General features: G+C 43.1%; 1 protein-coding gene across 1 annotated transcript in view; it reads right to left on the bottom strand.

Annotated features, from left to right (window-relative positions):
• wnt10a (wingless-type MMTV integration site family, member 10a) overlaps positions 1–23,576 on the bottom strand; it is a 420,917-nt gene that overhangs the window by 326,486 nt on the left and 70,855 nt on the right. The window contains exon 3 of the mRNA XM_059967634.1: positions 11,631–12,004. Coding sequence (XP_059823617.1) covers positions 11,631–12,004 — 374 coding nt within the window. The remainder of the gene's footprint in view (positions 1–11,630; positions 12,005–23,576) is intronic.

Here is a 23,576-nt window from a genome sequence, read left to right as displayed (position 1 = left end):
GTACGATCTCAGCATCCCTCTCTGTAACTAGATCTTGGAATTCTTCACAGAGTGACCGCTGTCAGTCTGGGTAGAAGCAAGACTGGAAGGTGACAGTTTAGTTACTTGTTGTGTTTAGTGTTGTTCTGCCACGTTGTCAGTATGCTATGTTGGTGCCGGAAAGCGTGGCACTGCGTCACAGGCCGGAGGGCCTGTGCTGTGTTGTGGTGTTCTGTGTTTTCTTGACTCTGTGTAAACTGTGAATCATATCAAAGGTCCACTGACACTCAGTCTGTCGTAACCCTTGGAGGTTGCTTTTGTTAAATGTGGGTCATGTTACACAACCTGGTTTGCAGCCTATTATACAGCTTTCTAAAAAACATTAACATGTGTCATCTGAAGCAATTCTCGCCATTATCACCTTGAAAGCGTTCCAGAAATAATTTCAGTGATGGTATCAATCATTGGTAATAGGCAGCTCGTCTTATTGTTGTGTACATTATCATCTGCAAAATTCCCCAGAAATTGGAAATGGCTTTGGAACGTGGATCTGGTCTAGAAATGTAGACTTTACTTCAAGCATAATTTTTTTTGCAAGGTCACAGCAAAGGTAGGGGGAACGAGAACATTGTGATTCATTGGTAAGTGGGAGGCCTTCAAAGGAGAAATTTTGTGAGTGCAGAGTTTGTATGTTCCTGTCAGGATTAAAGGTAACGTGAATACGAATAAGGAACCTTGTTTCTCTAGGGATATTGGAACTGATGAAGAAGAAGAGAGAGATGTATGACATGTATAGGAAACAGGGAGCAAATAAGGAGTATAAAAGGTGCAAAAAAGTTGCTTAAGAAAGAAATCAGGAGGGCTAAAAGAAGACATGAGGTTGCTTTGGCAGCCAAGATGAAGGATAATCCAAAGAGCTTCTACAGGTATACTAAGAGCAAAAGGATAGTAAGGGATAAAATTTGTCCTCTTGAAGATCAGAGTGGTCGGCTATGTATGGAACTGAAAGAAGTGGGGGAGATCTTGAATGGTTTTTTGCGTCTGTATTTACTAAGGAAACTGGCATGGAGTCAATGGAAATAAGGCAAACAAGTAGTGAGGTCATGGAACCTATACAGATTGAAGAGGAGGAGGTGCTTGCTATCTTGAGGCAAATCAGAGTAGATAAATCCTCAGGACCTGACAGAGTATTCCCTCGGACCCAGAAGGAGACTAGTATTGAAATTGCAGAGGCCCTTATTTAAAAAGTCAGTATCTACAGGTGAGATGCCAGAGGATTGGAGGATATCTCATGTTGTTCTGTTGTTTAAAAAAGGCTCTAAAAGTAATCCGGAAAATTATAGGAATACAGATACAAAATTCCCTAAAAGTGGTGTCACAGGTAGATAGGGCACTGAAGAGAGCTTTTGGTACATTGGCCTTTATAAATCAAAGTATTGAGTATAAGAGTTGGAATGTTATCCTGCGGGCGTATAAGGCATTGGTGTGGCTGAATTTGGAGTACCGTATTGTGTGCAGTTTTGGTCACCGAATTACAGGAAGGATATTAATAAGGCTGAAAGAGTGCAGAGAAGGTTTTACAAGGATGTTGCCGGGACTTGAATAACTGAGTTACAGAGAAAGGTTGAATAGGTTAGGACTTTATTCCCTGGAGCGTAGAAGAATGAGGGGAGACATGATAGAGGTATATAAAATGATGGGTATAGATGAAGTGAATGCAAGCAGGCTGTTTCCACTGAGGCTAGGGGAGAAAAAAAAACAGAGAACATGGGCTAAGGGTGAAGGGGGAAAAGTTTAAAGGGAACATTAGGGGGGGCTTCTTCACACAGAGAGTGGTAGGAGTGTGGAATGAGCTGCCAGATGAAGTTGTAAATGCGGGCTCACTTTTAACATTTAAGAAAAACTTGGACAGGCACATGGATGAGAGGTGTATGGAGTGATACGGCCCAGGTGCAGGTCAGTGGGACTAGGCAGAAAAATGTTTCGGCACAGACAAGAAGAGCCAAAAGACCTGTTTCTGTGCTGTAATGTTCTATGGTTCTAAGTAACTCATTTCAACAACTATAAATGGATGGAAAAAGATTAATTCACATCTGCACAATGTCTATTTCTATACTAAACCATAGTCATAATTTTTTCTGTGCTAACCTGTTTAAATACGAAGAAATTCAATGGGAATTGGCTTAATGCAAAAAGATAGTGGTGATGAAAATGAATGTTTATGATCTTAAAGATTTCCAGAACAGGCTAGATGGGCTGAACTGCCTACTCCTTTTCTTCTTTTCTTATGCTCTCACATACCATGTGCTCTCTGTTGAAGATGAGGTTGGTGAATCTAGTCTGATAATGCACGCAGAGCAAAAATGTTTGGCATTTTCAGTCCCATACTATTAGTACTTTTGCACACACTTTTATAGAGATAAAGTTTACCTTCATTTGTTACATATACATTGAAACATCAAAACACAGTAAAATGCATTGCTTCCATCAACGACCAGCACAGTCCAAGGATGTTTTTGGGGCCACACTTCTAGCGCAAGCAGAGCATGCACACAACTTACTAACCCCTGTGTTAGTAAGTGGACTGTGGGAGGAAAGCCACAGGGAGTACATACAAACTACGTACAGACGGCGGTGGGAGTTGAATCCAAGTTGCCAGCACTAAAGCATTACCCTAGCCACTACACTACGGCGCCACCCCTTTAAATATCAGTTCCAACATCTTCAAGGGTTTTCGTGAATTCACATTCATCACAACACGAACAGAATGAACTCCCGACACTAAATCTAAGAGATCTAAGCTAACCCTTTAAATCAGCATCTTTAAACTGACTACACATTCACCAAATATTTCCTCTGGGGTTAGGAGGCAGACTTTACCAATGTTCTTGCTGAGCTTGTAACTGAACAATTTCTGAAGGTTCTGGGTGAAAATGTTCAATCATGTTTGATCTATTGTTCCAGATTCCAGCATCTGCAATCTCTGTCTCTTGTGTATCCACGTTAGATATCTTGCCTAAACTCAGCCACATCTCATACCTCCCCAAGCCCTCAGCCAGCAAAAATATCACCTTCCTACACTTACGGATTGCCCCCTTCATTGCAATCATTTGGGAAATATCCACTCATTCCATGTGTAGACAAAGTGACCAAGTTCACTTGCACTGCTCTTGATTCATCTCGGAACTTCAATTCTGCTCCCATGTCTTATGGTCTGAAGTTCAAATGGAAGGCAGAATACAGGGTCAGTGGCAGGGTTTTTTGCAGTGTGGAGGAATGGAGGGATCTTGAGGTTCATTTCCATAGAGCCCTCTAAGTTGACTGGATGTTTAAGAAGGCATATGACATGTTGATGGATTGAGGCAATGCTGCAGCTCTATAAAGTTCTGGTTAGATCACACTTGGATTATTTTGTTCAGTTCTGGCCTTTTCATTATGGGAAGGATGTGAAAGGTTCAGAGAGCATGCAGAGGAGATTTATCAGGAGGCTGCCAGGATTAGAGAGCATGTCTTATAAAGAAAGGTTGAGTGAGCAGGGCTTTTCACTTTGCAGAGAAGGATGATGAGAGGTGATTTGATAGAGGTGTACAAAATAATAAAAAGAAGATAGAATGAATAGCCTGAGAATTTTTCCAGGGCAGAAATGAGGGGGCATAATTTTAAGGTAATTGGAAGCAAGCATGAGGGGATGTCAGAGTTAGCTTTTGTACCCGGAGTGGTGGGTGGGTGGAACACATTTTTTGGGTGGTGGTAGAGGCAGATACACTAGAGACATTTAAAACTCTTAGACAGGCATACGGATGATAGAAAAAGAGGGGTCAATGTAGGAGGGAAAGTGAGATTGATCTTAGAGTAGATTGAAGGGTCAGTACAACATATGGACCAAAGGACTTATCCAGTGCTGTAACTTTCTATGTTCTCTGAGACTCTGCCTGGTGAACCTGTTACTACAGTGTTAAGAGGTTTTTCTGTGTCTCTGTTCCTTCCCTTCCTTATAGACATTCTGTTGATTCCAGAAACATAAGAAGCCCTCAGACACGGCACTGGGGACAGGTTAGCAGTGCAACAGAAGAACACCCTCAGGAGCAGCAAAGTTGGTAGGCATTGAGCTTGTAGAAATGACAGCAAGCTTGAGTACAGAGAACATCCGTGTGCATTTGTTCTTCCTCCTGTGTATGTATGAGTACACGCATCTCAGTTTGTCTGTGTGTGTTTGAATGTGTATATGTATAGATGCATGTGTTTATGTGTGCATTTGCATGTTTGTGTACTATAACTGTGTGTATATGTGTATGCATGTACCTGTTTGTGTGTGTGAGTACATGTGCATGTATGTGATATGTATGTGTGTGCATAAATGCGTGAACATGTGTGCAAGTTGTCTGCATGTGTGTGTGTCTGTGAGTGGATCTGTGAGTGTGTGAGTGTGTGTGAGAGTGTGTGTGTGTGTGTGTGTGTGTGTGTGTGTGTGTGAGTGTGTGTGTGTGCGTGTGTGTGTGTGAATGTGTGTGTGAGAGTGAGCGTGTGTGTGTATGTGTGAGTGTGTGTGTTGTTTTACAGCCCTGAGAAGCAGTCCATGAGTTGGGGATGGGAAGGAAGGGCAGAGCATTTTTCAGCTTCCCGTCTGTTTGAAGTTCCTAATGGTTTGCACACTCAACATCTGTTACCGAGCAGCAGACACCAGCTAATTAGTGCTTTTAGCAGGGCCGGGCAGCGTGAGAACCAAAGGGTGGGATCAAGGTCGATGGCAGAAAACTTACAAAAAAATAAAATTGAAGAGAAATTCAGAAGGGGAGGAAGCAGGTGACAGGCCTAACTGAGGCTGGGACGATCTGATCTGGATGGAGATTCCACATTCACTCCTTTCAAATGCTGATCAAATCTATGGGTGATGAATTCTAATCCAGACTAATCTGTGCTACAGGGAAAACACTGCACTTTATTTTGTCGTTATTATAAAAATGTCCTCACACTAAGTTCAACAAGAAGAGTCACAAATTGCAGGACCTCAGTGGATCGAGTTGCATCAGTGGAGGGAAAGGACATGTCAATGTTTCAGGTTCCTCCCCCCCCCCCCACTCCCCACAGATGTTGTTCAACACACCAAGTTCTTCCAGCAGGTTGTTTGTTACTCCAGGTGACAGCATCCACAGTCCCTTGTCTCTTCAGAAACAATTGCAATTGCTTTTTATTAATTATGATAAAGATTGGCACATACGACAAAATGCGTCACTTGCATCGAGAGTGTTCTGGGGGCAGGTGACGTCAGGCTTCTGCCGTCAGCATAGCAGGCCCACAACTCACTAACCCTAACCCACATGTCTTTGGAATGTGAGAGGATACCGGAACACCTGGACACAGGGAGAATGTACAAACTCCTTACATGTTACATGTGGCAGGAATTGTACCCTGAAGCATAACGGTATTGTGCCATCTCGATATGGGCAAGCTTCATGCTATATGCGATGTGCAACCTTTGTTTTTATAAAGTTTGCATATTAGTGTCAAGGTACCTTGAATGCAAACTGATGTTTTGAATAATGTTGAGTCTTGCTCAGACTGGATCTGATGTGTTCAATTCTGGAGACTAGATCTAGTGTACAAAATGTTTAATTGGATGGGATGGAGCAGTCACTGGCACTTAAAACCCTAAACTGTGAGCCCTGCTGAAGCTTGAATTCCACTCTGAAGATTGCCCAGTGTATAAGGAGTGCAACATGTTGAAATTGCTTAATGTGGTAGATATAGAGAAGGTGTTCCCTCTGCCTGAGCATCAAGAAACATTGTGTTAACATCTTAAAATTACAGGCTACTCTGAAGTAAAATCAGGAAGAAATTCTTTCTTACTCAAAGTTTAGAGGAGAACTTCCACAAAATGTCCAAGCATTTGAGTACAATTGGGGATTTTGCACTGAGATTGATCTTTTTTTGTGTGATGAAGGTACCAAGGGATACGAAGCAAAGAAAGCTAAGTGGAGTAAGGATTGAAATCAGATGGAGTGTAATTGAAGGAGAGAGCAGCTCGAGGGCCTAAACAGCCCATGAACAGTTCCTGTAATGTCTCTGTTCTTAGAGCAGGGCAGAAAACCACAGACACACAGCTCAATCATTTCTAGTAGCGCACACAAAGTGCTGGAGGAACTCAGCTGTTTAGGCAGCATCTATGGAAAGAAATAAGTAGTAGATATTTAAGCTTGAGACCCTTCATCAGGACTCTTGGCCCGAAGCATCAGCCCTAATCCGCTGAGTTCCTCCAGAATTCTGCGTGGATTCTCTGGATTTCCAGCATCTTGAGTTTATGTGTTGTGGTTCTGCCCAAGTGGTTTCTCAGCCAGTGGCCTGATGGTTGGCGGCTTGTTGCCCTATGTTTTTTTTTATTTTTTCCACAGGGAATGAATTGGTGAAGGAGTTACATATAAATGTGCATTAAATTAAAAAATATTTTTACAGACATGGGAAGTTGTGCAGTTTTTCTGTTCTCTGCACCAATCTAGACAACAACAACAACAACAACTATTTCACCACATGTCACATTGGCACTCAAGGGTTGTGCCATGATGGCACAGCAGTTTTGAGTAGCTCTGGCAGGGAAAGGATCCAGTTAAAAATAAAGACAGCAATTTTCTTTACTTGTCACATGTACATCGGAACATACAGTGAAGTGAATCATTTGACACAGAGCACCAGGGGCAGCCCACAAATGAGGCCATGCTTCCAGTGCCAACTACTTACTAACTCTAACATGTGTGTCGGATATGTTCCTCCCATATCTTTCGGATATGGGAGGAAACCAGAGCACCTGGAGGAAACCAAAGCAGTTATGGGGAGTTATGTATGACTCTTTACAGACAGCTGTGGGAATTGAACCACAGAAAAGTGTTATACTAACCACTGTGCCATGCAGTCAAAAAGCCTGATTACTGAGGAAGGTGTTAAGGTTCCTTCTGGCTTCTGGTAGATCAGGCAGCAGAGAGACAGGCACCATTTGGTCATGGCCAATCCATTTTCCCTCTAAACCCCATTCTCCTGCCTTCGCCATTTAAGGCCAGTAAGGTCCTGGCCTAAGTAACAACACCAGAACTCGACAGAATCAGAAGAAAGTCTGAGAAGTTGTCAACTTGCCCAGTCAGTAATGCAGCTTGGTTTATAACGAGAGTCTTACTGTAAGGTGGTGAAACACTGATGCATGCCAGTGCCTATAGTTCATTGGAAGTTTGTGGCAATCTGCGATGTCACTAAAGACTCTAGCAAACTTCTACAGATGGAGAGCATCCTAACTAGTTGTATCATTGTCTGGATGGAGACGCCAATGAACAGGACTGGAAAAAGCTGCAGAGGGGTGTAAAACTCAGCCAGTTCCTTCATGGGCACCAACCTCCCACCATCAAGGACATCTTCAATAGGCAGGGTCTTAAGAAGGCAGCATCCCACATCCAGGACATGCCCTCTTCTCATTACCACCATCAGGGAGGAAAGACACACACTCAAAGGTTTAGGAACAGCTTCTTAGACTATAAGACATATGTGCAGATTTAGGCCATTCAGCCCATTGAGTCTTCTCCACCATTTGGTCATGGCTGATCCACTTTCCCTCTAAACCCCATTCTCCTACCTTCTCCATGTTGCCTTTCACACCCTGACTTACCAAGAATCTATCAAGCTCTGCCTTAAATATACCCAATGACCTGGCCTCCACAACTGTCTGTGGTATTGAAATCCACAGATTCACCTCCCTTTAGCTAACAAAATTTCTCCTCATCTTTCTTCTAAATGGACATCCCTGGCTTCTGAGATTGTGCCCTCTGGACCTAGATTCTCCAGGACAGGAAGCATCCTCTTCACATCCAGCGAAACTAGCCCTTTCAACATTCTATAGGTTTCAACGAGATCCCCTTCATTCTTCTGAGTTCCAGCGAGTACAGGCACAGACACTTCAAAAGCTCCTCATCTGATATTCCTTTCATTCCCAGAATCACTTTTGTGAACCTCCTTTGAACCCTCTCCAATGTCTGTACACTGTTTCGTAGATAAGGGGCCCAAAACTGATCACATACTCCAAGTGAGGCCTCACCAGTGCTTTATAAAGCCACAACTTTACATCCTTGTTTCTGTATTCTAATGCGCTCAAAAATAATGCTAACATTGCATTTGCCTCCATCACCACCCACCCAAGTTAACCTGCAAATTACCCAGCAGGATAACTCTCAAGTCCCTTTGCACCTTAGATTTTTGAATTTTCTGCCCATTTAGAAAGTAGTCTAAAAATAGTAGAACTTTTGTTCCTTCTATCAAAGTGCACAGTCATACTCCTCCCAACACTGTATCAACACATACAAAAGCTGGAGGAACTCAGCAGGTCGGGCAGCATTCGTTGAAATGAGCAGTCAACATTTCGGGCCGAGACCCTTCATCAGGACTGAAGAAGGAGGGGGCAGGGGCCCTATAAAGGTGGGGAGAGGGTGGAAAACTAATCAGAGGAAAGATCAAGGGGTGGGGGAGGAGAAGCAGGGAGGGGATAGGCAGGAGAGGTGAAGAAGGAATGTAAGGGGAAAGCAGTATGGGTAGTAGAAGAAGGCAGAGTCATGAGGCAGCTGGCAGAGTGAAAGTGGGATGGGGGAAGGGAGAGGGATGGAATGACCAGAAGTTGGAGAATTTGATGTTCATACCAAGGGGCTGGAGACTACACAGATGGTAAATGAGGTGTTGCTCCTCCAACCTGAGTTTGGCCTCATCATGGCAGTAGAGGAGGCCATGTAAGGACATATCTGAATGGGAATGTAGAGCAGAGTTGAAGTGGGTGGCAACCGGGAGATCCTGTCTGTGTGGCGGATGGAGGGGAGATGCTCGATGAAGCGATCCCCCAGTCTGCGTTGGGACTCGCCGATGTAGAGGAGGTCGCACTGGGAGCACTGGATGCAACAGATGACCCCCAACAGACTCACAAGTGAACAGACTCCCAACACTGTATTCTGTCTGCCAAATTCTCTTAATTTGTCTAAGTCCTCTGCAGCCTCTCTACTTCCTCAAAACTACCTGTCCCTCCACCTATTTTCGTATCATCCTCAAACTTGGCTACAAAGCCATCAATTCCATATTCAAATCATTAACAGATTATGTAAAAAGAAGCAATCCCAACATAGACCCCTGTCAAACACCACTAGTCACAAGAACCCAATCAGAAAATGTTACAGCTATTCCCACTTTTTGCCTCCTGCCAATCAGCCAATGCACTATCTTTGCTGGTATCTTTCCTGTAGTACCATGGGCTCTTAACTTCTCAAGCATCTTCATGTGCAACTCCTTGTCAAAGGCTTTCTGAAAACCCAAGTACACAGCATCCACCCATTCTCCTTTGTCTATCCTGCTTGTTATTTCTGCAAAGAATTCCAACAGATTTGTCAGGCAAGATCTTCCCTTGAGAAAACCATGCTGAATTTGGCCTGTTTTACCATGTGCCCCCAAGTACCCCAAAAATCCTTTTCAACAACCTATTCCAACATCTTCCCAGCTACTGAGGTTGGACTAACTGGTCTATAATTAATTTCTTTTCCTCTTCCTCCTTTCCTTCTTTAAGACTGGAGTGATATTTGCAATTTTCCAGTCCTCCAGAATCATTTCAGAATCTAATAATTCTTGAAAGATCATCACTAATGCCTCCACAATCTCTTCAGCCATCTCTTTCGGAACCTTGGGGTGTAGTCCATCTGGTCCTGGTGACTTATTTACCTTCAAACCTTTCACCTTCTCTACCACTTTCTCCCCAGTAATAGCAACTGCACTCACTTCTGCCCCCTGACACTTTAGAATGTACTGCCTACCGTGAATGTCATCCACAGTGAAGACTTGATGAAAAATTCTTATTCAGTTCAGCTGCCATTTCCTTGTCCCCCATTATTACCTATCCCATGTCATTTCTGGCTTTCTGATATTTACTCTTGCCTCTCTTTTAATCTTTATATATGTGAAAAATCTTTTGGTATCCTCTTTGATATTACTGGCTAGTTTACCTTAATATTCCATCTTGTTCTTATGGCTTTTTAAAGTTATCTTCTGTTTTTTTAAAAGCTTCCCAATCCACTAACTTCTCGCTAATTTTTGCTCTATTATATGTCCTCTCTTTTGCTTTTGTGTTGGCTTTAATTTCCCTTGTCAGCCTTTATCTCAGAATACTTCTTCTTCTTTGGGGTGTATCTATACTGGGTCTTCTGAAATACTCCCAGAACTCCAGCCATTGCTGCTGTACTCTCATTCCTACTAGTGTCCATTTCCAGTTAACCTTGGCCAGCTCCGCTCACACCTCTGTAATTCCCCTTACTCCACTGTAATACTGATACATTGGACTTTAGCTCCTCCCTCTCAAATTGCAAGGCGAATTCTATCATATTATGATCACTGCCGCCAAAAGGCTCCTTTTCCTTTAGCTCCCTGATCAAATCCAGTTCACTACACAACTCACAATCCAGAAGAGCTGATCCCCCAGTGGGCTCAACCTCGAGCTGCTCTAAAAAGCCAACTCGCAGGCATTCCTCTTGGGATTGAAATTCAGCACCAACCTGATTTTCCCAATCTACTTGCATACTGAATTCCCTCAGACTATTGTAACATTGCTCTTTTGACATGCATTTTCTATCTCCTGTTGTAACTTGTAGCCCTCATCCAGGATACTGTTTGGAGACCTGTATATAACACACATCAGGGTCTTTTTACTCTCACAATTTTTTAACTCTACCCACAATGTTTCTACATCTTCCAATCCTATGCCACTTCTTTCTAAGGATTTGGTTTCATTTTTCACTGCTGTTGCTTGTATACTGACGGCCCCCTGCTTAGTCCTAGTACTCTGTTTTTAATCCCCCTGCTAAATGAGTTGAAATCCTCCCAACAGATAGAGCAAACCTGCCTCAAGGATATTGATCCCCCTCAGGTTCAGGTGTAACCCATCCCTTTTGTACAGAAGAGATCCTAATGATCCAGAAATCGGAAACCCTGCCCTCTGTTCCAGTGCCTCAGCCAAATCTGCCAAATCTTCCTACTGTTACCCTCACTGGCATATAGCACAGGCCGCAATCCAGAGATTACTACCCTGGAGGTGCTGCTTTTCAGCTTTCTTCCCAGCTCCCTAAATTTGCTCTTCAGGAGCTCCTCCCTTTTCCTACCTATGTCATTGGCTGCAATATATACCAAGACTTCTGGCTGTTCTCCCTTCCCCTTTAGAATGCTGTGGACCTGATCCAAGGCAACCCTGATGGTAGCTTCTGGGAGGTAAAATACTATCTGGGTGTCTCTATCTCATCCACAAAATTTAATGTCTACTCTCGCTGAATATGGAACCCCCTATCATTAATGCTGTCCTCCTAATTTCCCTTCTAAGCCTTAGGGCCAGAATCAGTGTCAAAGACTCTGTCACTGTGTCTTCCCCCTGGCAGATCCCCCAAAAGCATCCATAATTATGTATCATGGATGGCATGTGTACAATGATCTGTTTGGAAGAGAGACAACATAAAGCTTTTCACTGTACCTCAGTACATGTGACAATATTACTGCCTTGTCCTCAGGTCCCAATTGATAGTTTGCCTTCTTCATTCTCTCTGGTGCATGGGGGGAGGGGGGAAAGAGAGAGAGAGAGACTGTATACAAATGCAGATCCTTACCTGCCTTCCCACCCTGTTGTTGTGCAGACGCATCCTGGAATGGATGTCCTTATATGTTTCACGGGAATCCAAAAAGTCCCTTGAGAATTTCTCCCCATACTCCACGTCGGGGCTGCAGCCTCCCCACTCCCAGGAATCCTGAGGCCCCGGCAGTTCCCCCGGCAATGGCTCCAGCACCCCGTGCACCATTCCCTTTCCCCGGTTCAGGGCCTCCAGCTGCAGACGGTTCAGTTTGAGCCTGAATGCCTCCTCGTCCCCTCGGCGCTGGTCGTCGCAGCTACAGGCCTTCAGCTTGCCCAGGCTGCAGGCGTTTGAGACAGCGTGAACCACTCCTGCCGCTGCAATGGCGTACGCATAAGCACTCTCCTTGAAGCCTGTACAAAGAAGTTTGCATGTAATTAGAGGTGTGCACATAACGGGGATAGAAACAGAATAGCAGATAGCTAGTGTCAGAAAGACAGTTGTTGGCACACTGGCCTTCATAAATCAAAGTATTAGTGGAGTTGTGATGTTATGTTGAAGTTGTATAGGATGGTGGAGAGACCTACCTTGTATTATGTGCAGTTCTGGTACAGGAAAATAAGATTGAAAGAGTGTAGAGATATTTTACGAGGATGTTGCCAGGACTTGAGGACCTGAGTTATAGGGTAAGGTTAGAGTCAGAGAGTCATTGAAGACTCCAGCACTGAAACTAGACCTTCAACCCAAGTAAACTGTGTTGAACCATTAACCTGCCTACTCCCATCGACCTGCACCTGAACCATAGCCTTTCAAACCCTCTCATCCATGCACCTATCCAAATTTCACTTAAATGTTCAAATCGACCCTACATCCACCACTTGTGCTGGCAGCTCATTCCATACTCTCGCCATTCTCTGAGTGAGAAAGATCCCCCTCATGTTCCTCTTTTACCCTTTACCCTTTTACATTTCACCCTTGACCCATAACCTCTAGTCTCAGCCAACCTCAGTGGACAAAACCTGCTTGCATTCACCTTTTCTATACTCATCATAATTTTATATACCTCTATCAAATCTCCCCTTAGTCTTCTACACTCCAGGGAATATTGTCCGAAACTATTGAACTTTTGCCCCATAACAGGTCCTCAAGTCCCAACAGCATCCTTGTAAATTTTCTCAGCACTCTTCCAATCTTTACATCTTTCCTATAGGTAGGTAACCAAAACTGGACACAATACTCCAAGTTAGATGTCATCAGCACATTATACAATTTCAATATAATAGTACTTTGATCTATGAAGGCCAATGTGCCAAAAGCTGTCTTCACAGCCCTATCTACCAGTGATGCCACTTTCAAGGAATTATGGATCAATATTCCCAGATCTCTCTGTTCTACTGCACTCCTCAGTGTCTTACCTTCACTGTGTAAGACCTATCCTAGCTGGTTCTCACACTTATCTGTATTAAATTCCACCTGCCATGTTTTAGCCCATTTCACCAGCAGGTCCAGATCACACTGTAAGTTGTCTACTACACCCCCAGGCTTGGTGTCATCCACAAAACTGATGATCCAGTTTTCCACATTATCATTCAGATCATTGATATAGATGTCAAACAACAACGGGCCCAGAACCGATCCCTGCGGCACACAACTGGTCACAGACCCTCAGTCAGAGACGCAGCTATTTACAACCACTCTTCAGCTTCCTCAACAAAGCCAATGTCTATTCCAATTTACTACCTCAACTTGAACGCCGAGTGATTGAATGACCTTCCATGTGAGACTGAGGAGGTGATAGATAAGAACTACAGGAAGGTAGTCCTCCATGAGTTGCAGGGTGACTGTCAGGAGAGGGAAAGGAAATGGCAACCAGTGCAGAGTAGCCCTGTAGCTACTCCCCTCAATAATAAGATACCACTTTGAATCAGTTGAGGGGATGACCTACACGGGGGGGCGGGCGGTGGGGGGGGGGGAGGCAGTTCAGCAGCCAGGTCTCTGGCACTGAGGCTCAGACGGGAAGAAGAAAGAAGAAAGCTGCAGTAGTGAAACAGTACTCTATAGTTAGAGGAGGAAACACGAAATTCTGTGGATGTGAATGAGACAACTGTTGGTATGGTATGTTGCCTCACAGATGCCAGGATCAGGGAAGTCTCAGATCAGGTCCATGGCATTCTAAAGGAGGGTGAGCAGTCAGAAGCCTTGGTACATTTTGGCACCAATGACATAGGTAGGAAAAGGGAGGAGGTTCTTAAGAGATAATTTAGGGAATTAGTTAGAAAACTGAGAAACAGGACCTCCAGGGTAGTAATTTCTGGATTGCTGCCTGTGCCATGCTCCAATGAGGATAAGAACAGGATGATTTCACAGCTGAATGTGTAGCAAAGAAATTGGTGCATGGGGTAGGGCTTCATATTTTTGGATCATCGGGATATCTTCTTGGGAAGGTATGACCTGTACAAAAGGGATGGGATACATTTGAACTCAAGGGGGATCAATATCTTCATGGGCAGGTTTGCTAGAGCTGTTGTGAGGGGGAGAGGTTAAACCAATTTGGCAGGGGGATAGGAAAGGGCTGAGGATTGGGCAATTGGTATACAAGCACAGGCAGTGTGTAGTGAGACTATCAGGAAGGACAGGTAGATGATAGGGCAAAATTGCAATCAGAGGCATGTAGTGTAATAGGGGACAAAATCAAAAAGGGTGCTGGATACAAGACTGAAGGAGTTCTATTTTTGCAATTTATGGAAAAAGGTAGATGATCTTGTAGCATAATTAAAGGTTGGTAGGTATGATGTTGTGGCATCATTGAATTGTAGTTAAAAGTGGATCATAGTTAGGAGATTAACATTCAAGGAGACATATTGTATCTAAAAGGCCAGCAGGTAGGGAAAGGGGATGGGTTGGCTCTGTTGGTAAAAATAAAATCAAATCCTTAGAAAGGTGTGACATAGAATCATTGTAGATAGAGTTAAGAAACTGCAAGGGTAAAGGTCCTGATGGGAGTTAAGTATGGCCTCTGAACAGTAGCCAGGATGTGGGTTACAAACTACAACAGCAGATAGAAAATGCATGTCAGAAGGGTAATGCTACAGTAGTCACCAGGATTTCAATATGCAGGTCGATAGGAAACCTCATGTTGGTGCTGGATCCCAAGAGAGTTTGTAGATTTCTTACAAGATGGTTGTTTAGAACAGCTTGTGGTTCAGCCCACTAGAAGTTCAGCTATTCTGGATTGTGTGTTGTGCAATAAATCAGATTTGTTTAGGGAGTTTAAGATAAAGGAACCCTTAGGAGATGGTGATCATACTATGACAGAGTTCACCTTGCAATTTGAGAGAGAGAAGCTAAAGTCAGATGATTCAGTATCAGTGGAGTAAAGGGATTTACAAGAGGCATGAGAGAAGACCTGATCAAAGTTCATTGGAAGGCGACACGAGCAGGGATGATGGCAGAACAGCAATTGTTCCCAAAGATGAAGAAGTATTTGAAAGGCAGGACAATGCAACCATTGCTGACAAGGTATGTCAAAAACAATACAAAAGCAAAAGAGATGGTCCATAACACTGGATGACAAACATTTTTGTCCTGAATATTTTTGGTGTATCTTATGGATTTTGGATTGCTGATTATGAAAATCACCACGAAACTTAGTTATTACACACCATTTCTCAGAAATCACCTGTGTTTGTTATTTCAATTCATAAGTAAAGGTAATTAAAATGTTGCCTACAATGTCAGCTGAGAATTTTTCTCTCTTGTCCAGGCATACCTGGGCATGTTTAGGCAGGGGGGACGCTGCATGGCAGGACAGGTTTAAGAAAGGCTATAAAAGCATCACACACACACACACACACACACACATACTCTCTGATTCTAGAGAGTAGTAATAGGGATGAACTGTCTTATATCTGTCTTCGCTGCAACCAAGCCAGCAGTATGCCAGAATTTCAAGAGTGTCTGGGGTCAGAAGTGAATGAAACTGCTATTAGTAGGGTGAAGGTGTTTGGGAAACTGAAAGGTTAGCAGGCAGATAGGTCACCTAGACCAAATGGATGACATCTCAGAGTTCTGAAAGAGGTAGCTGAGGAGATAGTGGAGGCATTAGTAATGATCTTTCAATAATCACTAGCTTCTGGAATGGTTCAAGAGGAATGGAAAATTGTAAATAACACTCCACCTTTTAAGAGAGGGAGGCAGAAGAAAGGAAATTATCGGCTACTTAGAGAGACCTCAGTGGCTTGGAAGATGTTGGAATCAATTGTTAAGGATGCATTTTTGGGGTACTAGGACAATTACTTAGCTGGAAGGGCGATGGAGGGTTATGGTCTAGATGTAGGTCAGTGAAATGATGCAGAATAATTCTTTGGCATGGATTGAAAGATGTATATAACGTAGGACACACCATTCTCTCCATGATTACAGTTTTAAACAAAATGCCGAATTAAATTTAATGACTTAAATTTACCATGAGTCTGGGTATGGAAATGAGATAGAGAGCTTACTGGCTTGGTATCATTTCAACCTCCTTTCCCTCAACATCAATAAAAGACAATGCACATTCTCCTGTCTATATCAATGGTGTTGAGGTTGAGCAGGTAGAGAGCTTCAAGATCTAAGTAGTGAAGATCGCCAATAGCCTGTCCTGGCCCAACCACATTGATGCCACAGCCAAGAAAGCTCACCAATATCTCAACTTCCTTAGAGGTTAAAGAAACCTATCATATCGCCAGTGACAATTATTATCGAAGAACTATCGAAAGCATTCTGCTTGGCTGCATAACAGCTTGGTATAGCACCTTCTTTACACATGACCACAAGAAACTGTGGAGAGCTGTGGACATAGCTCAACACGTCACTCCTTCTCTACCACCTGCTCCACACCCCTCCCATGGCATTCCACCCTCGCCATTCCCAACATCTTTTCCTCCCACCAGATTTACAAACTCACTTGGACTTCAAAATCCTACCATGTATGAATGCTGTTAAGGGTCCTGCCATTAACTGTATACTTTTCTATTCCATTTACCTCCATGAGGACAAAACCTCAGACTTGTTTGAATTAAACTCCATCTGCCATTTCACCACCCATCTCTGTGGCTGATGTATACTCAGTGGCCACTTTATCAGGTACCTTCTGTGTCTAATAAAATAGCCACTGAGTGTACATTCATGGTTTTCTGCTGCTGTAGCCCATCCACTTCAAGGTTCAATGTGTTGTGCTTTCAGAGATGCTTTTCTGCATACCACTGTTGTAATGTGTGGTTATTTGAGTTACTGTCACCTTGTTGCCAGCCTGAACCAGTCTGGCCATTCTCCTCTGACCCCTTTCATTAACAGGCACTTTTCACCCTCAGAACTGCCGTTCACTGATGTTTTTTGGTTTGCCTTTTGTACCATTTTCTGTAAACTCGAGAGACTTCTATGTGAAAATGCCAGGAAATCAGCAGTTTCTGAGAAACTCAAACCACCACATCTGGCACCAATAATCATTCCACGGTCATCAAAGTTACTTAGATCATATTTCTTCCTCATTTTGATGTTTGGTCTGAAAAACAGCTGACAGTTTTCCACAAAGACAGTTATTACCCTTCAACAACATGTCTCCTGAATCAGTGTGGTTAACTTCACTCACCTCAACACTAAACTGATTCCACAACTCAAGTTTTCAGCATTATTTGTTTTTTTTTTAATTTAGTAGAACAGGTCCTTCCAGCTCAACAAGCCAGACACCCCCAGCCAACCATCTATTTAACATTAGCCTAATCACAGGAAAGTTTACAATGACCAATTAACCAACTATCCAGTCCACCTTTGGAAAGTGGGAGGAAACCAGTGCGGCTGAACGAAACCCATAAAGTTAATAGGGAGAATGTACAGACTCCTTACAAATGCTGCAGAATTGAACTCCAAAACTCCAAACTCTGGAATGTGCCAAGGTGTAATAGCATCACTCTAACCTATTATTATTTCTTTCTTTCTTTCTTTCTTTGTATTTACAGTGTGCCTTCCTTTGCACATTGATTGTGTGTGTACTGTCTTTGCCTGTGTGTAGTTTTTCATTTATTCTATTGTATTTCTTTGTTCTATTAAGAATGCCTGTAAGAAAATAAAGTGGCGAAGAAGACTTGATGGGCCAAATGGCCTGACTTTGCTCTTTTATCTTATGATTACATAAGGCTTTTGCATGACAGTCACACAGAGAATATAGGTGCTGAAGATGAGGGGTGGGGGAATCGAATATTCTCCACCTACAGACCTACCCTCTCCCAGCATAGTTAGGTGTCAAGCATCAATTAATATAAATATCTCTGAAGGAGATCACCAGAGAAGAGTGACTTCCACACTAGCATAGGAAATGTTGAATGTGGCAATGCACGTACGGAGAAATGTTAGCAATTTCCACAAGTGCTTTAACAAGGGGATCTGATACAACTGTGTGGCTTGCTGGCCAATTTAATATTCAATTATATTGATAAGGGTCTGGGGTAGCAAGTAAGCCTGGTTAGGTAAGCTATTAAATTTCTGAACAGTCCAGAAATTCATGAACACTACCTTGTTATTCCTGCCAATTTGTAGTCCTTCAACTCCCCCCACCTTCTTATTCTGGTTTCTTCCCCATTCTGTTCTGGTTGTGATGAAGGGCCTCTTCATGAAATGTCAACTATTTATTTCTCTCCATAGATACTGCCTGACCTGCTGAGTTCTTCCAATATTTTTGTGTGTTACTCTGAATTTCCAGCATTTGCAGAACCTCATGTTCAAGTTAAGAAGTTAAGGCTCTTACCAACGTGTTCATAGGAGCATAAGATGTAGTAGCAAAATCAGGTCATTCAGTCCATCAAGTATGCTCCTCTATCCCATCAACTCTTTACCCTAATCCTAATGTCCAAGGGCCCACACACGTTAACTAACCATGACCACACCACCATAAACCAGTTGACTTGTGTAAGGAGGAGTAAGATCCAATAAAGGCAAGTGTTGGACCCGGTTAACAAAGGTGTGGACCAGATCAAAGTGGTTGCTGACACTGAATCTCAAATGATGACATCAAGAAGCACAAATGGGATGGTTTTCCCACTGCCTACATTATCTCAACCTCAACCTTTCCTTTCAACCTCATTTCCATTCCTTCTCCCTGTAACCTTTGTTACCGCAACTAATCAAGATCCTAATAAGGCCATAAGTCATAGGAACAGAATCAGGCCATTTGGCCCACTGAGGCTGCTAAAGATATCCTTCATGTCGGAATCTCTTGTGCTCTTGATATTCCTTTCTATGTGCACTATTGATATACTTCATAATTTTCATATCTTTGTACTGCACTGCCACAAAACGAGACATTTCATATCATCAATGGTAATTCAATATGAATAAGTCAGTTTCTGATTCTGATGTAATTTAAGGTGCCTTAGATAAACACAGAAGGCATGAAGGTCTAGACCAGCATATTGGTGACCTCTATGAGGATGGGCAAAGGAAATGCTTGTGGGCAATAACATGAGTGTACAGCATCTGGGCTTCTTCTGTGCCGCTAAAACTGTGAGATCCTGTAGAAATGTTCTTTCTCTTGTTTGTACAGTATGGTAAAGCTGACACGCAGTATCTTTGATTCTGTTAACATCATGGTCACAGAGTTCCACGATCTGAGCAGGCAAGGTGACAACCAAGACTCACCAATAAATCAAAGACGGAATTCAGAAGAAAAAAAATACTCTTCAATTATTGAATCACAGATGTGGGATGTTGCTGTTTTTATTGTCCATCCCTGACTACCTCTTGAACTAAAGAATCATTTAAGAGTTAGTCACATTGATAGGTCTGGGAATGGTATGGAATCTCTCTCTCTCTGAGGGACATTAGTGAACCAAGCAGGGTTGCAACATCAATAATAATTGTTATTCATCCATACTCATGTATACAGCCAAACAAAACATCATTCCACCAGGGCCTAGACGTGAAACCCAATAGTCACACAAAGCATACAGCTCACAGTTTTGGTAGTCACAAAATGATATTAACACGAGTCCCTGAGTGGCATAGCATGAAGATTTAAGGTGCATGGGATGTTGGCCTGCAGCCTCATTTCTGTAAGAACAAGCACACAGCAGTTCCTTATCTCACATCAGGTCAGCCATAGCCGAAGGCAATGGAGCAGACACTGTGGAGAAGCACTGAGGGGAGGGAGAGCCCACTAACACAATCACTCGCTTTTGATGTATTTAATTGGAATCATGGAGCCATAGAGCAGTACTGCATGGATACAGGTCCTTCAGCCCAAACAGTCCGTGCTGGCCATGGTGTTCAACCAAATTGTCTCAATTTTCTTCATTCAGCTCACTTCCATCTACGTCCCAGATCTCCATGTATATATCCAGGTGCTTCTTGAAAAAATACCATTGTGCATGATAAGAGCCATAGATGGAGTGGACAGCCAGAGACTTTTACCCAGGGTGGAAATGGCTAATAGGAGAGGAATAACTTTAAAGCATTGGGAGGAATGTATAGTAGATTGTCAGAGGCAGGTAGTTAACACAGATAGTCATAGGTGTGTGGAGCATGCTACCAAGGGTAGTGGTAGAGGCAGATATATTAGGGCCATTTAAGAGACTAAAGTGGATGAAAGAAATGTGGAGGGATATGTAGGAGGGAAGGGTTAGATTGATATTGGAATAGATTAGGTTTGGCACAACATTGGGGACTGAGTGGCCTGTACCATGGTGTGGTGGTCAATGTTCAATGTACCTACCTCACCACTTCCTCTGGCATATACTCTCTACCCGCTGCATGAAGAAATTGCCTTAAAGTTTTCCCCTCTCACCCTAAATCCATGGCCTCGAGATATACCATCCACAATTTTAAACTCTTCCATAAGGGCTGCCCTCACATTCTCCTACATTACCAGGAATTATCTCATAGAATGGTACAAAATCATTTTTGCATAGGTGAATGTGCTGTCTTTTTTTCCAGAGCAGGGCAGTCAAGAACTAGAACACATAAGAACATTTAAGGTGAAAGGAAAAGAATTAAGAAGAGCTTGAGGGGGGATGTTTTAAACAAAGGATGGAATCTATATAGAATAAGCTCCAAAGGAAGTAGTTGAGACAGTTACAATAACAACTTTTAAAAGGAAATTGGACAGGTACACTGTTTGAAAATGTTTAGGAGATTACGGGTCAAATGTAGCAAGTGGGACTAACTTGGATGAGGGATATCTTGGTCTGCATTGGCCAGTCAGGCTGAACAGCCTGTGTCTGTTCATTATGGCTCCATGACTCCAGACGGTATGGCCAAGACCAGTGCTTCTGCTTCCTCGAGAGGCTAAAGAAATTGGGGAATTTTTATCAATGCACCATAGAAAACATCCTATCTAAACGCAGAGTGGCTTTGTATGGCAACTGCTCTGTGCAGAAGAGGGTTGTGGACTCTGTCATCACAGGAAACTAGCCTCCCCTCCATGGAGCTTGTCGACATTTTTCACAGGCTCAGTAGAGCAGACAGCAAAATCAAAGAGCATGCCTATCCCACACGGTCTCTCTTAGGATCATCAAACCATAAAACAAAGGAACATAGTAGGCTATTTGGCCCATCGAGTATGCTATGCTATTCCATCATGGTTGATTTACTATCTCTTTCAACCCCATTTTCCCGCCTTACTTCCATAATCTTTGACATCCTTACCAATTAAGAACCTATCAACCTTCACTTTAAATATACCCAATGACTGGCCTCCACAGCTTTCTGTGGCAAAGTATTGCACAGATTCATCACCCTCTGGCTAAGTCACCTTGGTCTGCATACAATGGCCTGTTACTGTACAGTATGACTCAAGACTGTGGACGCTGGGGCCAACAAAACTCACCAACACTTCTACTTCCGCAGGAAGCTAAAGAAATTTGGTATGTCCCATCAACCGTTACCAAGGCTACACAGAAAGCATCCTATCTGGATGTGGCTGTTATCACAACCGCTCTGTCTGTGACCACAAGAAACTGCAGAGTTGTGGACAGAGTTCAACACATCACTGAAACCAGTGAAACAGAGTCCTCCAGGGACTCTGTTTACACTTATTGCTGCCTCAGTAAAGCAGCCAGTATACTCACAGACGCCACACATCCTGGACAACCTCTCCTCCCTCTTCCATCGGGATAAAGATACAAAACTTTGAAAGTACGTACCACCAGGCTCAAGGACAGATTATATCCCATTGTTATAAGACTGTGAAATGAGTCCTTAGTAGGGTAAGATGAATACTTAACCTCAAAATCTACCTCATTATGATCTTGTTATTTCCACGCACTGCACTTCCCTTGTAATTTTATTCTGCACTGTTATTGTCTCACCTTGTTCAATGCAATGTGCAATGATTTCATTGTATGAGCACTATGCAAGACAAAGCATTTCATTATCTCTACTACATGCTACCAATTCCAGTTCTAGACTGCTCAACGTCTCCCTATATCTCAAAGCTTCTTGTCCTGGCAACATCCTTGTAAATCTTGTCTGCGCAAGTACCCATGCAGAGGATTCAGACATCTCTGGATCAACAACCTTTCCCTTTGGATGCTTGCTTAATAGAACCACAGTATGTTACTATAAATTCTTTCTTCCTTTAAGTAAATGTCATCAAATTTTGCCAATTATAAATTGATGGTCTCCCTGGTCAAACTCTGCAGTCGGGAAAAACAATCTGTCCCAGTTCACTTTATAATAAAGTGTTTGTAATTTCACCACCCCTTATTAAATCTACTCTTACCCCTGCTGCAATGGAAATAATTCCCATGCTTTGAGCCTCTCCTTATAATTTAACAGGAACTCAGAGCTTTTCTTAAATTGTCGTGCTGCTCTACATAATGATTTTTAGTTCGGGGGAAGAAGCCAGATCTCATCAGAGAATCAGAGGGTCAGCAACTTTAAATTCCTCAGTGTCTTTGGTTCTCATACGGGAAACTGAGAAGGGGCTGCAGGAGGTATTCACCCTCAGTTGTAGGAAGCAGGTACCTGGGTGACTGTCTGGAGAGGGGAAGGAAGTGGGCAGCTGGCAAGAGAACTACTATGGCCATTCCCCTCAATAATAAATGTACAGCTTGGGAGACTGTTGGCAGAGATGACCCACCAGGGAGCTGCAGCAACTGGGTCTCTAGCACCAAGTCTGCTGCTGTGGCTCAGAATGGAAGCGGGGAGGAGAGGACTGTTGGGGGATTTCATAGAGACAGGAGTGAACATGAGATTCTGTGAAAGAGACACCCGACAGCATGTCCCTCCCAGCGTCTGGGTCAGTGGCATTCTACAGGGGGAGGGAGAGTAGCCAGAAGCCTTGGTACACACTGGCAGCAATGACAAGTAGGAAAAGGGATGAGGTCCTGAAGAGACAATTTCAGGAGCTAGGTAGGAAGCTGAAAAACAACACCTCCAGGGTGGTAATCTCTGGCCTACTGCCTGTGTCATGCACCATTGAGCGTAAGAATAAGATGATTTGACAGATGAAAATGTGGCTGATGAACTGGTTCAGGGGGCAGGGGTTCAGATTTCGGGATCACTGGAATCTCTTCTGGGGAAGGTATGACCGTACACAAGCAATGAATTACCCTGAACCCAAGGGGGCCAATATCCTTGCAGCTAGTTTTTTTTGCGGAGGGTTTAAAGGGGGATGGAAATCTGAGCGATAGGGCAGTTGGTATACAAGCAGAGGCCGTGTGTAGTGAGACAGTTAAACCAAAATTGCAATCAGTGGCATGAGATACAGTGTTACATGGGAACAAATTGAAAAGGGTGGTTAATACAAAACTGGAGGTTTTATGAATGCACACAGTTTACAGAAAAAAGTAGATGATCAGTTAGAAATTGGCAGGCTGGGAGCTTAATATCCAAGGATACACATTGTATTGAAAGGACATTGAGGTAGGGAGAGGCTCCGTTGGCAAAAAAAATGAAATCAAATCTTCAGAAAGAGGTGAAATAGGATCATAAGATGCATAATCATTGTGG

This window comes from Hypanus sabinus, chromosome 4, assembly GCF_030144855.1.
Source record: "Hypanus sabinus isolate sHypSab1 chromosome 4, sHypSab1.hap1, whole genome shotgun sequence".
Taxonomy (NCBI): Eukaryota; Metazoa; Chordata; class Chondrichthyes; order Myliobatiformes; family Dasyatidae; genus Hypanus; species Hypanus sabinus.
This window is presented reverse-complemented; position numbering and strand designations above follow the sequence as displayed.